Consider the following 22489-nt stretch of genomic DNA (forward strand, 5'->3'; position numbering starts at 1 on the left):
GCGGCACGCTTTCGGTTTATTCTAGTGCTTGTAGTCTTTGCTAGGTGGTCCAATAACATATTTGTATTTATTATTATTTTTAAAGCTCTATGTACTACTGTTGATGATTATTAATAAATTGTTGGAATTTTCGCAAAAGAAACAATCCGACCAAAACGTTGTATCAAGGTGGAGCGACAGATTTCGGTATCGTATGTGAACCGTACACGAAATGTCGTACTCGTTTCCGGTGAAAAGAAGATCTAGGCAGGTGAAAATCATGTCGTATGAGAACCAACCTATGGTTGGATGGTTAGGAGGGCAGTGGCACCCCCAGCCCACCAGAGTTCAAATCCCAGATTTGACACTTTGGTGTCTCATAAAGGCGGAATATTCTTCAGTGGGAGGCGACGTTCCCGTCGACGACGAGGCGCCTGTGGTGACTTCGTCAATCTCAAGACCCGCCGGATCAGTTCTTCAACGCAGTCTCTTGGAGGTGCTCATAGGGGTAGGGTGTGCGTGTGTGCGTTCATAGGGGTGAGTGTGTGCGTGTATGTATGAGCGTCTTTGATTGTACTGTGTTTCGCAAAAAAAAAAAGGTGAAAATCATGTGGTCGACTCCGGCAAAGTCATGGCTCAAAAGGTTGAGTGGATTTCATCGATTTCGGCTGTGTATTCAGGTGATGTCTAGTCTTCACCTGAAATATTTTGGTTATTTTTTCTTCGATGGATGGAACAAAGTGATAAATCCTTACCGACATAAAGTTATCACCTCTCCTCGAGAAGCCGCAGTTCAGGAGCGAGTCGGTCAAATAGCTTGACCCCAGCTTTCTTGCACTCCAGCACTACAGTACATCGCACGAGTCCTACCTCAAATGTTTGGCTTGTGGATTTTTTAGAATTCTTCAGGTTTACGAGTCCTACATCAAATGTTTGGCTTCCCAGGCTCCCAGCTATCAGAGTGGATCGTAGCAGGCTAGACCAGAATCAGGAAACAAGCCAAGGACATGGCCAATTTTTTAGGCGAGTTTGATCTGTTTTAGCCAAGGATTTGAATTCATTTAACTGTTGCAGAGATGGTTGTAATGTTCAGGGTAACTGTCATGTTGATCTCAGCCTGTCTGGAGCTCTACAATGTGGATTTTTCAGAATTCTTCAGGTTTACGGCTCTACAATTTGCGTTTTTCTGAATATTCTTCAGATACTTACACATTGTGAAAATTTGATTATTTCAAAAGAGTTGAAGTGTTTGTTTGTTCTGCATTCCGGTGCTTTAATGTAGTATCTGAGTATCTCTCGCTTTGTTCAGTTCAGTTGATTCTCAGCCTAGCAATGGGAAGCTAGTCGAGTCATACCAAAGGCAAACGATTACACCATTTTGGCACAGAAAATTTGAATCATAAACTATGACAGTATTTCACTAGAGTGAAGTGAAACTGTCAGGAAAACGTCCAATTACCATTGGGAAACAATCACAACCCCCAAGCAAACGGTAAACCATCAAACGATAGTTTAACAGTACTATAGTAAAATAGTACAGACAAGCCATGTTAGCTTATAACAACACTGGTGAGATTGAAAGTGCAAACCCATCTATTTTTCCAAGTACAAACAGAAAATGAAGTAACTGAATCTGATGAAATAGATTAGGTTATGCATGGGCCTCAGGGTGCAATAACATTCATGTCACAGAGGCGACTATCCACAAATTCATCTCTAGTGCTGATCATGTCGCCAGTAGGAAATAAGCATCCTGTTTAACACTTCCTTGACTCATTTGTAGAAGTCAAAGTCTGTATCAGGCTTCTTCACATTGGTTCGGTAACCCTTCTCGAAGTCCTTGGGGAGGATAACATAGCGATTTTTGCGGACAGCATGCATGCCGGCTTCTTGGCAAATAGCCGTGATCTGAAAACAAATGTGGCAAAGATTGTTATAAAAGGCAGGCAGAGAATGGGGTAATGGTGTTGTCACTGGGTATAGTTATGTAAAAGTATCAACAGAGATCAGGTTTATATCAGATTAAGAACCTAGGGACAATATTATTATCATGGAATATCATAATTTTCTTATAGCAACTTATCAAGTATATAAGAACTACTGTAGAAAACGAGCATATCTGGATATAACCTCAATAGGGACCTCAACTATTATCTTGTTTCGAGTTAGGACTGACAACAGTGCATTTTGCAACAATGAACTACCATGGGGATGAGGATTAAAAAAGATCAGACCTGGATGTACCAGGAGCATCACATCAGATTTCGTAGGTGTCCGTTCTTATGAAACAAATATGTAAGACGTACTAAGAAAAACTTTTAAGGGCCATTACATAGATGTAACGAAATTTCTTATGCAGCAGCAGTATGAGTGCAGATTTCAAAAGTATTTAACATAATGGCAGGCACTCACATCAGCATTTAAGGATGTTGTCATGACCATTAAATAGACGTAATGAAATTTCTTATGCTGCAGCAGTAAGAGTGCATATTTCAAGAGTATTTAACATAATGGAAGGCACTCACATCAGCAGCACTGATTTTATCCGGTCTGGAGACATAATCTTCCAAATCAACCTCGTCACTCAAGTTCATTTTAGATGTACAGACCTGAAGATAATAGGAAAAGTCAGTTACCAGATGCAAACAAAAACATACCTCAGAAGGATCATGCAACTAAGTTCTTCAATAGTTCAGTCTTGTACATAAATGCAAGCTTATAACTAATTAGGTAGCTGGAGCTAAAGATGAGTGTTTGAGACCAAATTTACTGTTCTTACTAATAAGTGCAGTGAAAGAACTAGGAATACAAGACCAACAACACAATCTGCTACATTCAAAATAGTGTACTATATAGTAATAGTAATATACAAAAGTGGTTGTAAACAATATACATTCAAAAAGTAAACCAGCAAGTTTTTACAAAGAAACTTACTTGGAAAACAAGCCTCTTCTGCCTCCGGTCTGGTAGAGGGAACTCAATTTTCCTGTCCAGTCGTCCAGGACGCAAAAGAGCAGGATCTAGAGTATCTGCACGGTTGGTCGCCATTATAACCTTCACATTAACTGTCTGGTCAAACCCATCCATCTGCATTGTATACAACAATTACAAGGAGAAATACTCAGACCCCTCAAGGATTAAGAAAGCTGCATGCAAGGCCATGTACAATGCTACGTGCTTAGGGGTGCTTACAAAAATAAAACAAAGAATTTTCTTAAGCACCAATGCTTATTTGTACATGAGAGGTGTCTAGTTAGGCATCTTCCCAGTATAAATAAGCACTAATGCTTAAGCAAAAAACCTGTTTATTTTCCTAAGCGCCTCTCTAAGCATCTTGCATTGCACATGCACCAACAGTCCTAACAATTTCTCAACAATAGCCTTCAAACCCAGAAACTAATTCCAAGAGCATGTATGAATTTTGCAAAATCATATAAAAAGAACAAAGAGTTACAAGTCAGTGTATTATTTTCCTCATTGTCATCTATATGCATGTTTTGAGTGCCTGATATTCTAGAGCTAGAAGTTGCGATCAAATCCAGGGACAGATTAACATATTATAGCTAAAAGCCTTACCTGATTGAGTAGCTCCATCAGAATACGCTGAACTTCTCGATCAGCACCAGTCTGAGCATCGAATCGAGCAGTGGCTATAGCGTCAACCTCATCAATGAATATTATAGCTGGGGCATTCTCTTTAGCCAAGCGGAATACATCTCGAACCATCCTTGGGCCCTAAGATAAGACAAGTATCAACATAAGAACTGACAAATCCAAGAAATAGCAAATTCTTGTGCAAAACCATATATAATAAGAATGTATGAACCAGTTGATAAGACAAAACAATAAGAATCATGCGTCATATTAGTGACAGCACAAATAGTAGGCAATTTGACAGTAGTTAAATTGGTATAGTTACTAGATATAATAAGATGTTTGGAAGCACCGCATATGCAATGTCATAGTTATCCGCTGGTGTTACCAGATCGCCCCAGAACAGTTTAGACCAAACAAGTGGAAATTTCGATAATCTCACCAATGAATATGCTAGGCAACCTAAACAACACTTGACACAAGGCTGGTGTTGACAAACTAGACATTTATTTCACGGTCAAAGCATAAAACATACAACAGTATTCAATAGGAACAAAAGGACAAAGCAATGTAACATCAAAGCTATAAATAGATGTTACGCCTATTCCGAGCTTACCTCCCCCAAGTACTTCTGCACAAACTCTGAACCAACCACTCTGATAAAAGCAGCAGTAGTGTGATGTGCCACAGCTTTCGCAAGCATGGTCTTGCCAGTGCCTGGAGGACCATAGAGCAGCACTCCTCTGGGAGGATCAATACCAATCTGCTTGTACAGCTCATGATGTGTCAATGGTAGCTCAACAGCCTCTCGAATTTCTTGTTTTTGGATATCACATCCTCCAATATCCTGAAGATAATCAGAAATTAGGAGAAATGTCATTGACTTTCTTAAATAGGTAAGATATACGCTCTAGAACATTAAAAAAAATCAGTCATGTTATATGCACTTATGCACACATTCTCCACAAAAATAAAATTAAATACAATGTTCAAATGTTCAATATTGGTCAACCTTAAATATTATTAGCTGCATAAACAAGGGATAAGAATGTAGTACATATGTTTAAATGATTACATGGACATACCGATGGTGAAGAAAATCACAGGTAGCATAAAATTAAAAGGATTTATCAAACCAATACTACAGTGGTATGGTAGTTTGAGATCCTAGGTTATGTTGGCAAGAGTAGTTTATTTTTATGGACTAAAAGGATATGCACCAGCAGTACTGAAACTGTAGGTCAGTGTCGACAACTAATCACAGCATTCTAAACAGTCTCTAGCAAATATCAGACAGATGAAAACCAATCGTATATTCTACATAAGTGTGGTATTCACTATTACAGTAGAAGTGTGATATTCACTATCACAACATAAGTGTGATATTCTACATGAAGCAGGCTCGAATCAGGTACAGACATATCCAACTTTCCATAAATCTTGATTCCAATATTCTACCGTTTATTGAATAATTATGCTACAATTATCGCTAAAAAATAATAGAGAAGAATAAAACATTTGAATCCTAACAACAAAGCCAAGAAAAATTAGGATCCCGAGCTGGCGAAACAGCTGATAATCCAAACCTATCTAGGATTGGAGGAAATTGAAAAACAGATAACCTAGATCGCATCCATACGCAGATCCATAACCGTCAAATTAAAGCTAGGGTTGATACGGATCAGAGAAATCCGTCAGAAGACTCACCGAGTACAGGACGTTGGGCTTCTCCGATGAGCCGAGCAGCGAGATGCTGGAGTCGGCCTCGGGAGGCAGGACGTCGACGAGCGCGTTGGAGTGGCGGTGCAGGGCGACCGAGGCGGAGGGCTTGAGGAGCTCGCGGTTGATGGTGCTGAGGATCCGCACGTAGTAGTTGCTGCCGGTGGTGGAGCCGACGATGCCGTTGTTGCCGTCGACCATCTCCATGAACTGGCCGATTACGAGGGGCACGGACTGGATCCGCTTGACCTCCTCCTGCGCGCGCAGCAGCTCGCGCTTGAGGTTCTTCTGCTCATCCTTGACGTACTCCTCCTGGATCTCGACGAACTCCATGTGGCGCTGGAGCGTCTTGAGGCGGCCGTAGAGGTCGTCCTCGTCGTCGCCGCCGGAGGAGGCGGAAGGGCCGGAGGTGGCGGGGTAGGACGGCGGGGGCGCCATCGGGAGAGCCGCGGGAGGGGTCGTGTCGACGGCTGCGGCGGACATCGGGGAGTCTAGGGTTTGGTGTTTGGATCCGCCGAGCGGAGAGGCGTGGGTATATAACAGCAAGGCGATGCGGGCCGAACGGAAGAGGGGTTTGCTTGGAACAAGGGAAAGAGCAGACGCCAACCGCGGCTCATATATCCGTCTACGATTCAGCACACTACTTGCTTTCAGATGATAATACGGAGTAGCGATTATTTTCGCAAAAAATTAATTTGGTTTCCCAATTTCCATATACTCTACTTGCTTTCTTTATCCGACGCAGTCCCTGTTCGGAGCAACAAAAAAATCTCACTACTCGTTACTGACCGTAAATATTTGTCGCAGATTAGACCGGAGAGTACGGTAAGTAAAGCTTGAAAGATGGGATTCTTAAAGAAAAGTTATTTATTTCCATACTTACAACATGTTAACAAATAATAAATCAATCTCACAAAAACGTTAAAAATAGATTTGGCGGATTTTTTTCAATTGGAAAACATTGACGCGTCGGTCTTCAGTTTTCTTGGGAATCAGTGGCACGTCAAAGCCTCACAAACGGTGACGTTTGATGACACCAATCTTTTTTTTACCTTGCCTATTGACACCGATCCAATCCTTGATCAACCTAAATTCTTTTTAGCCGCCCTTATTCCACACAGAAGTGCCCTTGTATTGCAACTATAGCAAAATAATTTAATATATGTTTATAAACATCAAAATAGATATGGTATAATTTCTAGCTCTAAAAGCTCTTATATTTCACTTTGTTTTTTTTGTTTTGTGATGGTATTGTTTTTAGAATATTATCATGGTTATCTAACAAATAAAAAGCAAAATGTAGATCTAGTTGGTCTCGATCGAAAATGAAAGCAAACGAGATGAAAGGGTACTCGCAAAATCTCATTTTCAACCGAAGCCCAACTAAAGGAACACAACCCTAGGTTCTTGCAACGCTGTAACGCATTTGTTCCTAGATCCCATCAGCTCGACCCTATCCCCCAGGCCACCTCTCAACCGTGCATCGCGCTGCCGCCCCACTCCCTCCTTAGATGCAAGCACCACCGCCCAATCCCTCCTCAACCGCAAGCATCGCTAGGCTCCTACCTAACTTCTCCCTTGTCTCCGCGGCAACCGAGCTCGCAGCTGACTCCGCCGGCGCGGCTGTCGGATAGAGCCCTGGAGTAGCGGGGAAGGATGATGGCTTGTCTTTGGCGACGACCGAGAGGAGGAGGGCTCTCGTGGTCGATTTTGTTGGATTGGAGCAGCGCGGTGTGTGCAAATGCCTACTGCGCTCGGCCCCTCTGCTTCCTCTGCTTTATTCACGAGCATCCCCTCCGCTCCCTCGTGGCCCTCGAGGACCCTAGGCCAAAGACGCGTTGGGCTCCCATGTTGCACGTGCGGTTGACCTCAAGCTCCTCCAACGACTCCACCATGTCCCCCTGCCTCACCTGTTTCACCACCACCTCGCTGCCCCCGTCTCCATGAAGAGGATGAGGACAAAAGGTGTGAGAGGAGGGTTTTGGGCGGCGATGCGCCGTTGATCAGATGGATGGGTTGATTTCTAGAATTGTGAGGGGTCAAAATGAAAAAGCAGCGATGAAGTATGACTCACCGGACTGACTGTAATTTAATACTCCACCGCGTGCATGCGGGGGCAAATTTAGAAACCATCCAAATTTTACTCTCAACCGATCGCCTCCTTTATAATTGGGCTGAGATTTTTTCGCCTTAAGCCCTAGGCCGGAGGGAGTATTAAAAATTCCTAGGAATTTTCAAAGAACCCAGACACGATGCCATGACTCTCGTTTTCTCTATTCGTCTATAGATATGCTGTCTTGCAAGTAGATCCCTAAGGTTGTTTATTTCTGTTTCTAGGTCCTTCCACTTCTATGGCCAAGCGATTTTTATAGAAAGGAACCGTGACTTTACATTTATTCTATCTAGGTCCTTACCTTGCATGACAGAGCGAAACTATCGCGGATGAGATTCACTTGCCTTTCTTCTCGTTCGCGAAGCCGGCAGCCACGTCGGGCTCGGGCGTCGTTCATGGCGACAATTCCAGTGACATGCCGCCAGACCTGCACTTCCGCGCGTGGAACGAGGGCAAGCCAGAGTATGCTACATCACCGGTCACCAAGAGCCCTCCGCCCTGCTCGTTTTCCTGTAACTTTTCCGTCGTAGTACTCGCACTGTGACCGGCGGCGTTGTCATTGATTTTGTGGTATGAGCAAGTAAAAAGGTGTTGTATTTTGACGATTGTAGCATCCGGTGAGTGTTCTCGTGGTGTTTGATGTTGGTTTTGAGTGTGTTTCCGTGGTGTTGTCGTCGGGTGTTCCGCCGCCAACGTTGTCGTAGGGTGTTCCACCGCCAACACTGACGAGGGAACACCTCAGCAATGCCTACGTATTGTAGACTAGGGTTTTCGGGAAGAGCGACGATGGAGATTCCGGGGACGAGATTAGGCACACGACGTACCCAGCTTCGGGTCCCCTCGGTGGAGGATCCCTACGTGCTGCTAGCAATCCGAGTATATGATCATAGATGTGTTTCCGTGGTGCCGCCGTAGCGGAGCTATGTTGTCTATATTCTGTCTATGTGTTCTCCCCTTATTTCGGGTGCCCTGGCTAGCTTTATATATGCAACCAGCCTAGGGTTTTACAAGAGTCCTAGTCGACTACTTCTTCGGGTTGCCTTGTTGGGCCTTCTCCATATTAGATCTCCTCCATATTGGGCCGAGCTAGGTATACTAATAATGGGTACCCGAAGGGTATGCCCATGTCGTAGCCCCGAGTTTATAGGGAAGTCGAAGACTTGCATAGAAACTCCAAGCATAACCATCTCCGGAGTCGAAGAAAATACAAGGCGAGGTCCATGTCGTAGATCATGTGTAGCGTAGATGATGTCGACGATTCTTGAAATTATCGGGTGCGCGGCAGCGCTCCCGATGGGAGTAGCCCCGAGTCTATGGGCAACCGCTTGCACTTGGGCATAGACTCAAGTTGTACTACTCGATGAAGAACTTAACTATATTTCTGGAGGACTCGATGAAATCCATGTGCTCCCGATGGGAGTAGGCTCCACTCGAGTCGTAGAATCGAGTTGAGTCTGCAAACCTTGATTGTCATAGATGCTGTCGAAGTTATTTTCTATCGGGTGCGCGACCAGCGCTCCCGATGGGAGTAGCCCCCGAGGCTACGGCCAAGTGTTTGCACTTGGGTGTAGGCTCAACTTGCTTTTAATCGACACCACAATTTTTCCTCTTTCTTGTATCTTATCGGGAGGATGAACAATACTCTCGATAAGAGTAGCCCCGAGCCTATGAGCAGGTGCTTGCACCTAGGCATAGGCTCGAGTTGTACTACTCAATAATCAACTTGGCACAACCCCTCTTTTTTATCGACTCCGTGTCTTTGCTATTTTTATTTGACATCCATATCTATATTGTACGGGGATAATGGTAACTGGGGCTAGTTCATCCGACGGATCGGGTACTAGTTAACTGCTCTAGTGGCAATCCGCAAAAACCTACTTCAAGATCACGTCCCTGGACATGATCTCGGGATATCGGTGTTAACTCCGACAGGTGCCGCTTAAGGTCTTACCATTCCGTCGAGTCCCGGTCATATTTATCGGGTACCTAACGCGTCCGTTAGGATTTTTCTTCGTATCCGTTGATACGGATAAAAGTAGCAGAGCGCAGTCTTCGGCGATGCCACGCCCGGCAGAACGGATCCAGGGTCTTACCTTCGCAAATTTGCGGCATTCAGAAATTGATCGCAACTTTGGCGTTCTGAGAATATATTGTCGAGTGCCTTGTTCGGCTGATGCAATGACCCATTTTGCGGGTTCTTCTATTTTTCTCTCGGGCTTGATGAGACAGCCGAATATATTGGTTATTCTATATTGTCGGGTACATCACCGGTGCTCTTGCTCGGAACAATATGACGAGTCAATGGACCCGAAGATTTGTCCACCTTTTTTTTTTTTTTTTTGGTTCCTCCTTGATGAAAATTTCGTCGAGTTCCTCCTTGAAGAAAATTTCTTCGGGTCCTCCTCAAGGACAATTCTTCGGGTCCTCCTTGAGGATAATTCTTCGGGACCTTCTTGAAGATAATTCTTCGGGACCTCCTTGAGGATAATTCTTCGGGACCTCCTTGAGGATAATTCTTCGGGTCCTGTTCTTTCTTGAAGACAATTTCGTCGGGTTCTCTCTTATAGACTTTGAAATTTTCTTTCTCCTGCACAAATAAACAAACTTTTTCTATCTTTTCCTTGACTCTTTTTTTCGCATGCGATGTCAGATGCTCGGATTCGATGATATGTAAAGTGAATATATGCCGCGCAGCCCCCGAGCATCGGGTGCGGCGAAAGTAAATGATAATCTACTTTATGTGAAATAAAGGAACACTTAGCTTTTTGGACATGACGAAGTCGATGCATGATGAAGTCTTCGAGTGTAGATAATAAATCTAGCCAAAGTAAAAACCACCAAATAGCAAAAGTGGATGCCGCGAAATCGTTGATGAAGAAATAGCCGAGCCCCTGAGCGTTGGTGAGGTGATGTCATGATTGTTGTGTCACAGTCGTGCCCCGAGGCAAAATCATGGTCGAGCCCCCGAGTTTTTAGCCATGATGTCGAAAGAAGTTGACGGAGTTGCGACGGCATATAAGGTGACGCCATTTAATATGAAGCCATAGATAATAATATATGAAGATGAACCCCAGATGAAGTATTTGAGATGAATCCATATTGAAGATTACACCATTAAATATAGAGCATATATTGAAGATAAATCCATCGATATCATAGAGGATGAATCCAGTGACCCGAAGAATCCAGTAATAACCATAAAAGATGAATCCGTTGATATCATAGAGGATGAATCCATTGAGCCGGAGAAAATAGTTCTAGTAATGATCATAGATGATAAATCCACTGACCCGGAAATGCGTCGGATAGTATTATATTAGAGGAAACCAATGATAACCTTGCCGGTATCCAGTGCCAAATAAGATAAATCCATTAAGCCGAAGAAAATAAGTCCACTGAGCCGGAGAAAAATATATCCAGAGCCGAAGAAGATAAATTTATCGGGTACGATGGAGTTGTTCTTGAAGCAGGTCATGCAACGGACGTAGTAGACCGGCGAGTCCGTGCGGTGGTTTAGCCGAAAGTAGTTGATGAAGTGACACGGTCGACACGGCGAGTCCACGACGGGTGAGCCCCCGAGGCGTGGAGAGTGCGCGACGGCGAGATAGTCAGAGCTTATTCGATCTGTTGTGTTATCAAGGCGCAAAAATCTGTGCGCAAATAATAGTACAAGCCGAAGAAATATTTTGCTGGAAAAAAAATGCGAGTAATAATTAATTGAAAATATAGCACCTGATGATCTTTGTATCGGATGACGAGTTCGTGACGACTAATCCGGGATTTGTTGCGAGAATTCCATGGTGACTCGATGATCCATGAATCAACGGGTAAGATACCGCCAAACAGCTCCCAAATAGTCAATCTGGTCTTGTCCGTGACGTAGTTTTGGTTGATGCGGCGAAGCCATGTATCCATATGTTTGAACTTTGCACTGTCACCAATGCGCCGGATTGCTTTGCCTCTATGGAAAAAAATTATTGCCTGGCTCACATGTGGGAGCTAGTACGGGAGAGCACAAGATTGATTGGTTTATTCCTGATCCAGGAGCAGCAGATTGCGTTGGGACACGTGAGTGTGATGGATTGAGGTCAGCTATAGCTGGCCGATTGGATCACAGGCACTCGCACGCGTGTTCTACTTGGATAGGCGCACATACTTTAGCAATATTCTCTCACGCCTTGCTTTCTCATCTTGATTGACTTGAATAAGCTGTTGTGGGGATCGTGTTTTTCCCTGATAACCCGAGAGATCGAAGCGGAAACTGGCGACGGGTTTTACGGAGTTATCCAGCCAGCCGCCAGACAAACTGGTTGATGATCAAGTCGGCGATTTTCTGCTTTGATGCGATCTGAACACTGATGATGATGATGGATCCCGCCCGGATGACGAAATCCAGCCGTCGCAAATTCCCACAGACGGCGCCAATTGACGAGGGAACACCTCGGCAATGCCTACGTATTGTAGACTAGGGTTTTCGGGAAGAGCGATGATGGAGATTCCGGGGACGAGATTAGGCACACGACGTACTCGCAGCCGGGTCCCTCGGTGGAGGATCCCTACGTGCTGCTAGCAATCCAGGTATATGATCATAGATGTGTTTCCGGGGTGCCGCCGTAGCGGAGCTATGTTGTCTATATTCCGTCTATGTGTTCTCCCCTTATTTCGGGTGCCCCGGCTAGCTTTATATATGCAACTCAGCGCTAGGGTTTACAAGAGTCCTAGTCGACTACTTCTTCGGGTTGCCTTGTTGGGCCTTCTCCATATTAGATCTCCTCCATATTGGGCCGAGCTAGGTATACTAATAATGGGTACCCGAAGGGTATGCCCATGTCAAACACGGACAGAGACGAAGTCAATTTCTAGATTTGGTCACGATAGTTGAAACTTGCTCGCTCTGGTACTCATACTGCAATTCGTCTACATTTCCATTTCAGTCATTTTCCTAATAAGCTTCACATTTTCTTCTTCTAAATCTCTGTAGTTTCTTCTTCTGGCTTGCTTACTCGCTCTCGTACTCATAGTGCAATTTGTCTACAACCGGAAGCTTCAATTTTACCTAAATAATAGAAAAAAAATTATAACAATCTTGGCAGTGTTCAATTGCATTCCAAAGTTCATTATCTCCCCTACTTTAAAAGAGCGAGAGCGACCCATCCAACAAATCTTAGCCTTACAGAGCAGATATCCAACGCCTCAAATCGCTCACATCTTTGAAGGGAGCGGACAAGCGGATCAGAACCGTCTCCACTAATCCACGACAAAACAGGATCGTGTTGAACTAACCGTTCGAAACGCCCCGCAGCCTGCCGTCTCTCGCCATCCACCGCGCCGTCCTCTCGCCCTGCAGCCTGCCGTCTCTCGCCATCCACCGCGCCATCCTCTCGCACTCGCCAGCCTGCCGCCCTATCGATGCCCCGCCAACGCCACGCAAACGTTCAGCAACACCCAATCACGTCTGTCACCATTGTCGCCCAGCAGCACTTCTGGACGTACACCACGCCTTCCTCTCGCTGTTGTCGCCCAGCAGCGTCCAGGACAACGCCCTCAATCATGTCTGTCGCCATTGTCGCCCAGCAGCAGTTATGGACGTACACCACGCCTTCCTCCCGCCGTTGTCGCCCAGCAGCGTCCAGGACAACTTCCTCAGTCCTCCCCGTCGAAGCGCTACGCGCAAGTGATTAATTACGCGCTCCACATCTCCTCTTCCAATTCGCCTGCACGATTAAACGAATGATAAATACCTCATGGTCAGCATGTCTTTGAACCATACTATTTCCTGCTACACGATTAAACGAGTGATAAATATCATGGATGTCAAAACAGTATGCGAAATATACCCAGGCTTAAGAGAATCAATTAGCACGCAGGACTTGTTTGTCGTGCTTCCTTGATGTATGGAATTACACCCAGCTAGCTACTAGCTTCTGCGGTGATCTAAAGCAATTGAATTTTTTTTTTTTTTTTTTTTTTTGCACAAAGAAGGGGTCACGCAGACCCCAGAGAGCTGCATTATATTAAACGTGGCAGGTACAATTTACAGGATAGTCCCTTAAGCATCACTCGCACTAAGAACCAACTATTTGAAGAAAGGGCCTCCAAAGTTACAAAAAGCACCTTGGGAAGAAAGATAAGAAAGCAATCAAGTCCCTTGGCACCTCCGCCACAGATCGCCGGTGACCTCCAGGCGTCGCCGCCGAGGTCTGAGGGCAGTGCGCTCGAGGGCCCTCCTCCGACGACGAACCGAAGCCGCCGGCCACCGCAGCACCACCGGGGACGTACCACTTGGGGGCGTTGCAGCGTCGAGCACCGGCAACTGGATTCAGATGATGCCTCCGCATTGGAGGTAGAAGACGGGCCGCCCTTTCGGCCGAAAATCACGACGCCAAAACTGAGCGTCATGTGTTCCGCTTGAATGGAAATCGCAGCTCCAAAGCACCTCGTAGGCAACCAACATGTAGCCACCCTGCCGATGCAAAAGCAAGAACACAGCTTCATCTCCTTCCCACGCATCCACGGCTGGCCAAAGGAGAATCCCCTATGCTGCTTTAGCCTCATCAGATGACCACCAAAATCACTTGCAGAATCCAGGGAAGAGCTCCCCAGATCTGCAGGCTCATCGAGCTTATTGAGCAGATACTTGGCCTTCCAGATCTCCAGGACTGGCTCCTGCCATCGGAGCACCAAGATGAGGTAGAGGAAGACCAAGAAGCCACCGCCGTCGCTCGGGGACGACGGAGCCCGACCTGCAGGCATGACGCCAGACGCCACGGAAGGACACTAAACTAGGAACCCTACTCTACAGCTGTACAGGGGCGGGTCCCTCACCCTACCTCAACGTCGGCAGCCGCCGGAGAAGAGAGGGGAGGGGCCTGACGGCCCGGATCTTGGGTGTGGAGAAAACTAGAAGGGGAGAAGAGGAGAGCCAAAGCAATTGAATCTAAACTACATGGATCAGTGAACTGGATGCAATATCTGAACTATGAAGCTACTATATGAATACCCTAGCAATACGGGACAGTTTCCTCACCATATAAATATATTCAAAGCACAATATAAATATATTCAAAGCACAATTGTTACTAGGATGTACATGATTTCTAGCAATTATTCATTGATGCTATTACAATTTGCTGGCAAGCAGTTTTAATGCCTCTTAATTTTACAGGGTAGAGAAACCTAAATTTGGTATGGCATCTTCCTCACGGACTCCATTCCAAGATATAATTAACGGGCAAAGTCAAGGTAGCTGACAGAACCCGCAATGTTCAGTAAAATCGTTATTATTTGACATTCGTTATTATCTGACATACTAACTTGTCATGTGTATGCAGATTCTAAAGAGGTCAAAAGGCAGAGGGATAGGGAGCGGTATGCAAATAATAAATATGAGATTTTAAAACGCCGACATGAACTACGGGACCTTAAAAAATAGGCAACCACCGCTGTGAATGATGGAAACATACCATGCTCTATACAGGCCACCAGAATATCTGGAGTCACCTAGACTACTAAAGAAGGTCATGTGTTCTATGCTTCCAACATATATGTGCCATGCTAGAAATTCTGAATTTGTAGGTGCAACTACTTACAGGTATGGTGACACATGTTGAGGAGTATGCATCACAGGTGGCCGGTCACGATGAGTCCGCTTGGTTGCATACAAATGAAGCACGCCAGCTCCAAGCAAAACCAGGAGGAGAAATACATATTACCACTCAGTCCAATATTGCAGGGGCAGGTTCACACAGCAGATTATCTGGTAATATATTTGTCTGCATCATGTTTTATTAAATTCAACAATTAAAAATGCTCTACAATATAATCTGACAATGTTCATGTGTTCATATTTTGGGATGCAATCTCATCATTATTATGTCACATAGTAAAGTGAAATGTGTATGCAGATTCTAAAGAGCTCAAAAGGCAGAGAGATAGGGAGCGGTATACAAATAATACTAGTTGGATGCCCGTGCGTTGCTACGGTTCTCAAGTTTCTTGTAAAAAGAATACACGTGAGTGTTCCTATAATTTGCAAGATATGCGAACAAAAGACATAATTGAAACATCCATAATATCATGCAAGAATACATGTTATATTATTATTGTCCTCTTTTTCTCTACATAAGGAAACATCTCTCTATCATAAAAGATAGAATACAAAATAGATTACTTCTTTGCCAGACTCTGCAAATGCCAATATAACAAATCCTATCCATGTCCAACTTGAAAACGGAGACAGCTGATCATGTTGCTCTATTTTTGTGGATTCTGAGCATAGTTCCAAACTTCCTTGCACATCACAAGATTTTGTTTCCCCATTTTCCAAAATGTTTCCTGGGTTAAACTATACTTTTGGCTCTGTATCACATAAATTTATTTGTAGCAGAAGATACAATCTATGTAACTTAATGAGATCAAAACATTGCATTAGTCTCTGCTATACTGCTATACTACAACCGGCAATATAGTAACCACGAAACTGAATAAACCCATTCAGCAATTGCTTACACACAAAAATCATAATAAGATAGGAGACATCATAATGTTGTAAAAATATCGGTTGCAGACCCGCATGCATACAAATATTTGAACTGAATACTTAATTGGCCCAAGCTATAATTACAAATATGTACTATTTTGATTCACATCTATTACAGATATTCCAACTCAATACTTGCAGATATTACAAATATCCCAACTGAATCCCAAAGTTCAGGTTATATGAAAGTGAAGTCCAGTCTACCAAGAACCATCCACGTGTCGACGTATTAACTTTGCAGATATGTCACATAACATAAGATGCAACATAGGACAAAACAGTAAAGTGGGAATTGTATGTATGAGGAAAAAATGATTGGGTATCTAACCACTTAGAAATTCTGTCACCTGAAGCTTGGTATTTTTTTCTAACAATAAATGGGTAGTTGCCACAATCAACTCGTAGACCTATAACATGCAAACTTCAAGTTGCTGTCAACAAATTGTATGCAAGGTATAAATTAATCCCAATCCTTAAAACGAAAAGCTCTTTTATTATCCATCCTCTCCATCCACATAAAAAAATAAGCATGTATACAACTAAATTTCAAGAGCAAATACCCTTCTAGTTAAATTTCTAAAACTTGTGTCTAATTTGAGAAGGCCAAGTTGCTGATAAATTTAAATCGTTTCTGAAGAGATGTACATTGGTGTAGCATCAGATCAGGTAAAAGTATCACAAACTTGATCCAACCTGATGTACCCGAGTTCACCGGATCTTCTGCCAACGACTTCTATGTGAAGTTGCAAAACATTTATCCAAATTAACCAAACAAAAAGGAGCAAAAACATATTGCGCACCCACTTCCTGCATGCAATTGGAATAGTTTTCATCTTTATAAGTTTATAGCATTATTATAGAGACAGAAGAAGAGAACACAAAGAAGTTCTACTTCATTGGTGAAAAATAGACTATAGACAATTTTTTCTTATTTCTCAAGATTCCCGCTCGCCTTGGTAGATGTAAAGATTTTTTTCTCTCTCTCCTTCTATCCGAATGTCAAAGCAAAATAGACAGTGACTAATACACCCACACCCATGCGTGTAAGTAAAAAAGTATTTCCCTTATTTAGATAGACATACAAACTAATCAGGTGTATTCCCACAAGAAAAAATAGAAGCAAATTTTATTCTTTGTACATTATAATTCGGCCATGGAAGGGACCAAAATAGGAAAGCACCACACCATCCACTCTAGCTTAAGTTAGTTAACATATACATCATTATCATGCTATCTTCTACACCCTGGCATTTCATACAAGGCATTATGTGGTGATCTCCTACACCCTGGCATCATGTACAAGAAATGTTAAGACTAAAATAAGCTACCTCTATTACTTCACTGAAAACATCACGTCCAAACTCCTAGGAAGAAATCTCACTCCAATGCACTCAATCTTATGTGGACCTGCACAGGTGGGATAACAATCGTGTAAGGCAAAGACCATAGGATTGACAAGATGAAAGGAAGTCTAGATAGAATACCAGGTTTTCTACCAGAGAGTATGTAACTTCCAGTAGGCTCACCACCAGTAACCTAGAAAACAAGAAAATTGTATCAGGAACATATATACGGTGCACATAACAGAGAAGATTTGTTTGGGCGGAATTTGAAGAAACCTGGATATCGGGATATTTCCTCGAGGAAACGACAAACACCAGATATTGTCCCACCTGCCCCGATTCCACCAATGAATATGTCCACCTTCCATTTCGAATCCTCCCAGATTTCTACCTGAGTGAAAATGAGCAAGCAGGTTACACACAACTTGAGTGCCTCGACACATGTGTTGTATGTCCTTGTTACGGTTGGGTTAACAGGGTTGTTAAACTGCTAGAGCATGCAAGACTTAAGCGTCTTGTTCGGAATTTCTGCATCTGTAAGGACGAGTTTGACGCCGAAAGCTTTGAGCAGAAATCTCATCTCCATGTTCATGGGCGTTGGCATTGTCAGTATCAACTTGTATCCCCTCGAGGTGGCGATGAAAGAGAGGCCAATGCCCGTGTTTCCGCTCGGCGATGAAAGAGAGACCAACTGACCTACCACCATCACCAACTTGTATATAATATATCTTGAAATGCACTAAATATATGGAATAATTTGCTACTTATGTGTAGGGAACAAACAAATAGCTCGACGCAGTGTAGTGAGATGAACAAACATAAGAACATCAAATCAATTTCTTAAATCACAACATGCAAGTATCAAGTATGTCACCTTTGGAACAGACATAGCACCTTCACCAATATGAGTCCAAAGCTCTGTCAACATATTTGGCAATAGTGTAAAATGTTATTTCGTTCGGAGAAAATATCCAAGGAATTGACAGTTAAGAAAGCCTTCAGCCAGTGCTTCCGTAAATACCATTTTCCATGTTTGACATCAAATACCTTACACAACGGAGGATCTATGCAGATTGAGAGAAGCATTGTTGAAGGACTGATATCACAATGTTACCTGGACTTCTATGTGCCTTGGTTGAGTAAAATATTTCTCAATCAATAGTGTGTTTGTGCGAAATGATGCTGCTACTTCACGTTGAGCACTCAGTACAGAATCCACTAAGCCATCAGGCCCTTGAACTATTCCCATCCACCTGAATACAAAGATCAAAGATCAATAGAAAAGCATATATGACAGAAGATTTGATTAGTGCAGCGCCATTTAGTCTATACTTAGCCTACTGCACAACCATACTAAAAATCTTCAGCATAATTTGTACCTAATTTTGCATCTCACATATCAACAAAAATCTCTATAGAAGCTTGAAGATCTCACAAAATCATGCAATGGAAAGCCGACCCTGGTGAAGCACCCTGATAATAGGCCTCCAACTACAGCGACCAGACCAAAGGGAGTCCCGAGAGTAAATGGCCCAATCTGTGCCAAGCCGACGGGGCGTGCGGATGATTGTCTGGAGTAGCCATGTTGGGGCAGCGCTCGGAGGAGATCCCGTGGAGGTTGTAGTCACGAGCGTGGCGGCGTGGAGGCGCGAGGGGATGTCCGCAGCAAACCGGGCGGTACGCGAGGACGGCCGTACGAGGTAGGGATCTCCCGGAAGGGGCGGCACGCAGCTACAACAGCTGGCCGGCAGGGGGCGGCGCGCGACATGGTCGTGGTTGGGGAAGGACGATTTGGCCGCAGGTGCTCCTCCCCTCGTCAAAGATCCGCGAAGAACTCAACCCGCTCGACATAAAATCCCTGCTTGACGGAGTCTCCCTTCTCAGCGTGATATCCAGGCGGGCGGGAGGCAGGGGTGGTACAGTGGTGGTGGCGGCTCAGGGACGGCGCTGGGTGGCGAGGCGGTGGCCATTTTTTCAGGAGGAAACCCTAGGCGAGCAACCGAGAGACTACCTGCGATGCCGAGAGACTACCTTCGGTGGTCAGCTGGGATTACGGTTCGTGGGATTTGCTTGTAGATCGGACGGTGAAGTTTGGTCGCGGGATATTAGACGGGTAGGATGTTTCTAATGACGACCATTAAAGTGCGTTGAGTGTCAAACGACCAACTCCCATTTAATAGTAAAGAAAGATGAGATCTTAAAACGCCGACGTGAATTACGGGAGCTTAAAAAACAGCCACACGCCGGTGACAATGAGGAAAACATACCATGCTCTACACAGGTCACCACAATATCTAGAGTCACACAGATACAGAACATTGCTACTGAAGAAGGTCATGTCTTCTATACTTCCAACATATATGTGCCATGTTATTTCAAAGGCTGATTCGCAGCTATAAATACTTACAGATATTGCACCACATGTGCAGCACTATGCATCTCAACTGGGCGGTGACAATGAGTCCGATTGGTTGCACAGAAATGAAGCATGGCATATGCAAGCAAAATCAGGAGGAAATAGACCTATTCTTGTCGCCCAATCCAATATTACTGGGGCAGTTTCACTCAGCCAAATATCGGGTAATATATTGTTGGGCCTCTTGTTTAATTTATTTCAGCAAGTATATATGCTCTACATCAGACTTGTACGAGTGTGGTGTTGTGGCAATGTGTTTATGGAAATACTCTGACAATGATATTTTATTAATGATCCTGTGACAGACCTAACAAACAATCGTGTATGCCCAAGCCAAAACCGCCCTAAACGCAGTAACATGTCATGGTATGCTCGAATGTCTGAAGAAAATAAAGCTGAGTATCTACAGAGACAGCGTATAGCCTACCAACAAAAGATAGATGCATTTGTGATGGTTAATTGTCATTTCTGCAAAGTTTAAAAAAATTGTGAAGGGCTCCTACTATCTTCACAAGTGGGTACTGTGTGCTTTGATTTACTGCAGTCAATGTCGAGAGTGTGTTTACCTTAGCTCGAGAGGAGTAGCAGCTAAATTCATCACCACAACAGTCACATAATTGTTGCGAGCCCCCAACACTGGTACAACAATTCCACCGGTAACAATAGTGGTCACTGCAAACACGAAAGGAACATTATGAAAAGACTAGCAATGACATGAAAACACGGATAACTTAGTGTCAGACAGTGCACTAATCGCAAACAGGCTTACTACAGTGTATAATATTTGGTGCATTATTTCTGCATATACAACAAAATGACCTTGAAATCGTGAAATACATACATGTTGCGTTGTATCCTCAAGATCTAGATGACACAAACATGGTCAGTGTTTCCCTCATGATCTAGCATAAGAATTGTAGAAAATAAGTTCCATGTTAGTTGTGTGATTGCACACCCTTGTAAAGAACAACAACAGCTTCGCAATTAGAACAAACCTTATATACTCACTAGGACACCATTATCTTCCATTGTGTCATCAAAAATATGTAATCTTGCAGGTCATCGTGTGGTCTATGGATGTTAAACTTCATGGAATACTTCACAGGGGATATTTTATCTGACATTCCCTAGCAGGTATATTTGCTCCATATCGTGATACTTATTCTAGGTTGTATCATTATTACTTCAAAACTAACTTTAATTACTGTTTGATTAATAGGTCAATATGATAGATTTTAGAAACAAACTAGCAGTCATTTTGGTGGATTTACATTTGAATGATGATAATATAAGGAATCGAGACTTGAAAGATGATGAAGACCAAACATTTGATCCCGCTGATTGTGTCATTGTGGATGGACCCCCTAAAAACATCAAAACATCGAAACTAGCATCAGAAATTGGATTCATCTCGCAGTCATTGCTTATGTCACCATCTGCCAATCCAACCGACGAGGAATTAATAGATGAACTTTGCCTATACATCAACACAATTGATGATATCCCTTCACTAGAGTAAGCAACATTTTTTATTTCATTGTATTGCTCTTATAAATTGCAATAGCATACTTGTAATTGTAATTGGCATAATTCGAATTTCACAGGACCGAATGGGTTAGAAGTTCAAGTCCTTATCCTATTAGTCTTAATTTAAGACAAATAAGTAACATACTAAAAAAGAATGAAAATATGGACGTTAGTTGCTTTAATATGGGTCATACGAATACTAGCGTGCCACGACATCCAGCTTGCTAGGGATGTCCCAGTCCACTACATGGATTTGAAGTTCTGTGTAAGTTACTATAACTACATATTAAATCTACTTATATGTGACTCATTTGCCGCATCAATAATGTTTTTTATTATTATTTTAGTTGATGTCTAAATATGCACGAGATCCAAATTGTAGTGATAATACTGACATTGCTAGGTTGGCTCAGTTATTTCTTAGCTGGCCTGACAGCAATTAGTATCATATATCTGAATGCAATATGGTAAGAATTCAATCCTTCATTCTTAAAGAGTTAATTATCTGTTATAATGCTTACTGTATTTTTAAATGTATCGGTGCAGATTTTATTGCCTTGGGATATTGTTGGGTTATTCCAGTTGTTCATCTTGGATCGGAACAAAAAAGTTATCTCTTTTTTGGACCCGCTTCCAATATCATATTTGGGGAAGACTATACTTAAAAATGTGGCCAACAATTTTAACCTTGCGCTCAAAGTTGCAAACCCTGCATCAAAGGATGACATAACTACATGGGGTTGCAAGGTTCCCAAAGTTCCAACAAATGAAGACGAGTAAGAATCTTAACAATGTGTTACAATCTTAACGTATTTATTCGACCCGCAATGTAACATTATATGCATGCAGTGCTCTATCGGGTTATTTGGTTTTTGAGTTCATGCATTCATGGTACGATGGATTGCTATGTTTTCCAGTACCCACGGTGAGTATTTACACATGTTCATTTGCGTACACTTTGCACATGTCTTTTATAACAATTTTATATAATGCATATATAGGACGGTTTTCAACTAAGGAAGCGATTTTTGATTCACATCCTGAAGTATGAAGAAAATGAAGCTTTAAGCAAATATCCCAGCTATTGCACGAAGCCTTATTGATCGCATAAAAAAGTGGACCTTCATGTTAGAACCATCATCCTCGAATAAATAGAAGATACAATGTTGCTTAGTTGTTATTTTAAGTATTTTTGTAACTAATTATAATACATATATTTATATGATTTAGAACTTTATGTAGAGACATGTCCTGTCACA

At 43.1% G+C, this 22489-nt stretch overlaps 2 protein-coding genes across 11 annotated transcripts; both read right to left on the minus strand.

Moving 5' to 3' along the window:
- Positions 1–1472: 1472 nt before the first annotated feature.
- LOC124692849 (26S proteasome regulatory subunit 6B homolog) lies at positions 1473–5865 on the minus strand. The gene is made up of 6 exons (XM_047226291.1): positions 5281–5865; positions 4190–4420; positions 3556–3714; positions 2914–3066; positions 2505–2588; positions 1473–1887 (listed from the first exon to the last, which is right to left on the minus strand). The coding sequence occupies exons 1-6, from the start codon at positions 5773–5775 to the stop codon at positions 1753–1755; spliced, it is 1257 nt and encodes a 418-aa protein (XP_047082247.1). The 5' UTR covers positions 5776–5865; the 3' UTR covers positions 1473–1752.
- Positions 5866–17023: 11158 nt separating this feature from the next.
- LOC124687984 lies at positions 17024–18924 on the minus strand. Of its 10 annotated transcripts, none has more exons than XR_006998392.1 (6): positions 18667–18924; positions 18402–18540; positions 18162–18205; positions 17564–17678; positions 17429–17480; positions 17024–17351 (listed from the first exon to the last, which is right to left on the minus strand). XR_006998392.1 is itself a non-coding variant. In XM_047221704.1 (6 exons), exons 1-6 carry the CDS (start codon positions 18728–18730, stop codon positions 17322–17324), a joined length of 372 nt encoding a protein of 123 aa, XP_047077660.1. In that variant the 5' UTR covers positions 18731–18924; the 3' UTR covers positions 17024–17321. The 10 variants fall into 10 exon arrangements, 3 of the variants coding, with proteins under 3 accessions (XP_047077660.1, XP_047077658.1, XP_047077659.1); XR_006998391.1 differs by having other exon boundaries at positions 17564–17983; XR_006998393.1 differs by having other exon boundaries at positions 18335–18540.
- Positions 18925–22489: the final 3565 nt, after the last annotated feature.

This window comes from Lolium rigidum, chromosome 2, assembly GCF_022539505.1.
Source record: "Lolium rigidum isolate FL_2022 chromosome 2, APGP_CSIRO_Lrig_0.1, whole genome shotgun sequence".
In the NCBI taxonomy this organism is placed as follows: Eukaryota; Viridiplantae; Streptophyta; class Magnoliopsida; order Poales; family Poaceae; genus Lolium; species Lolium rigidum.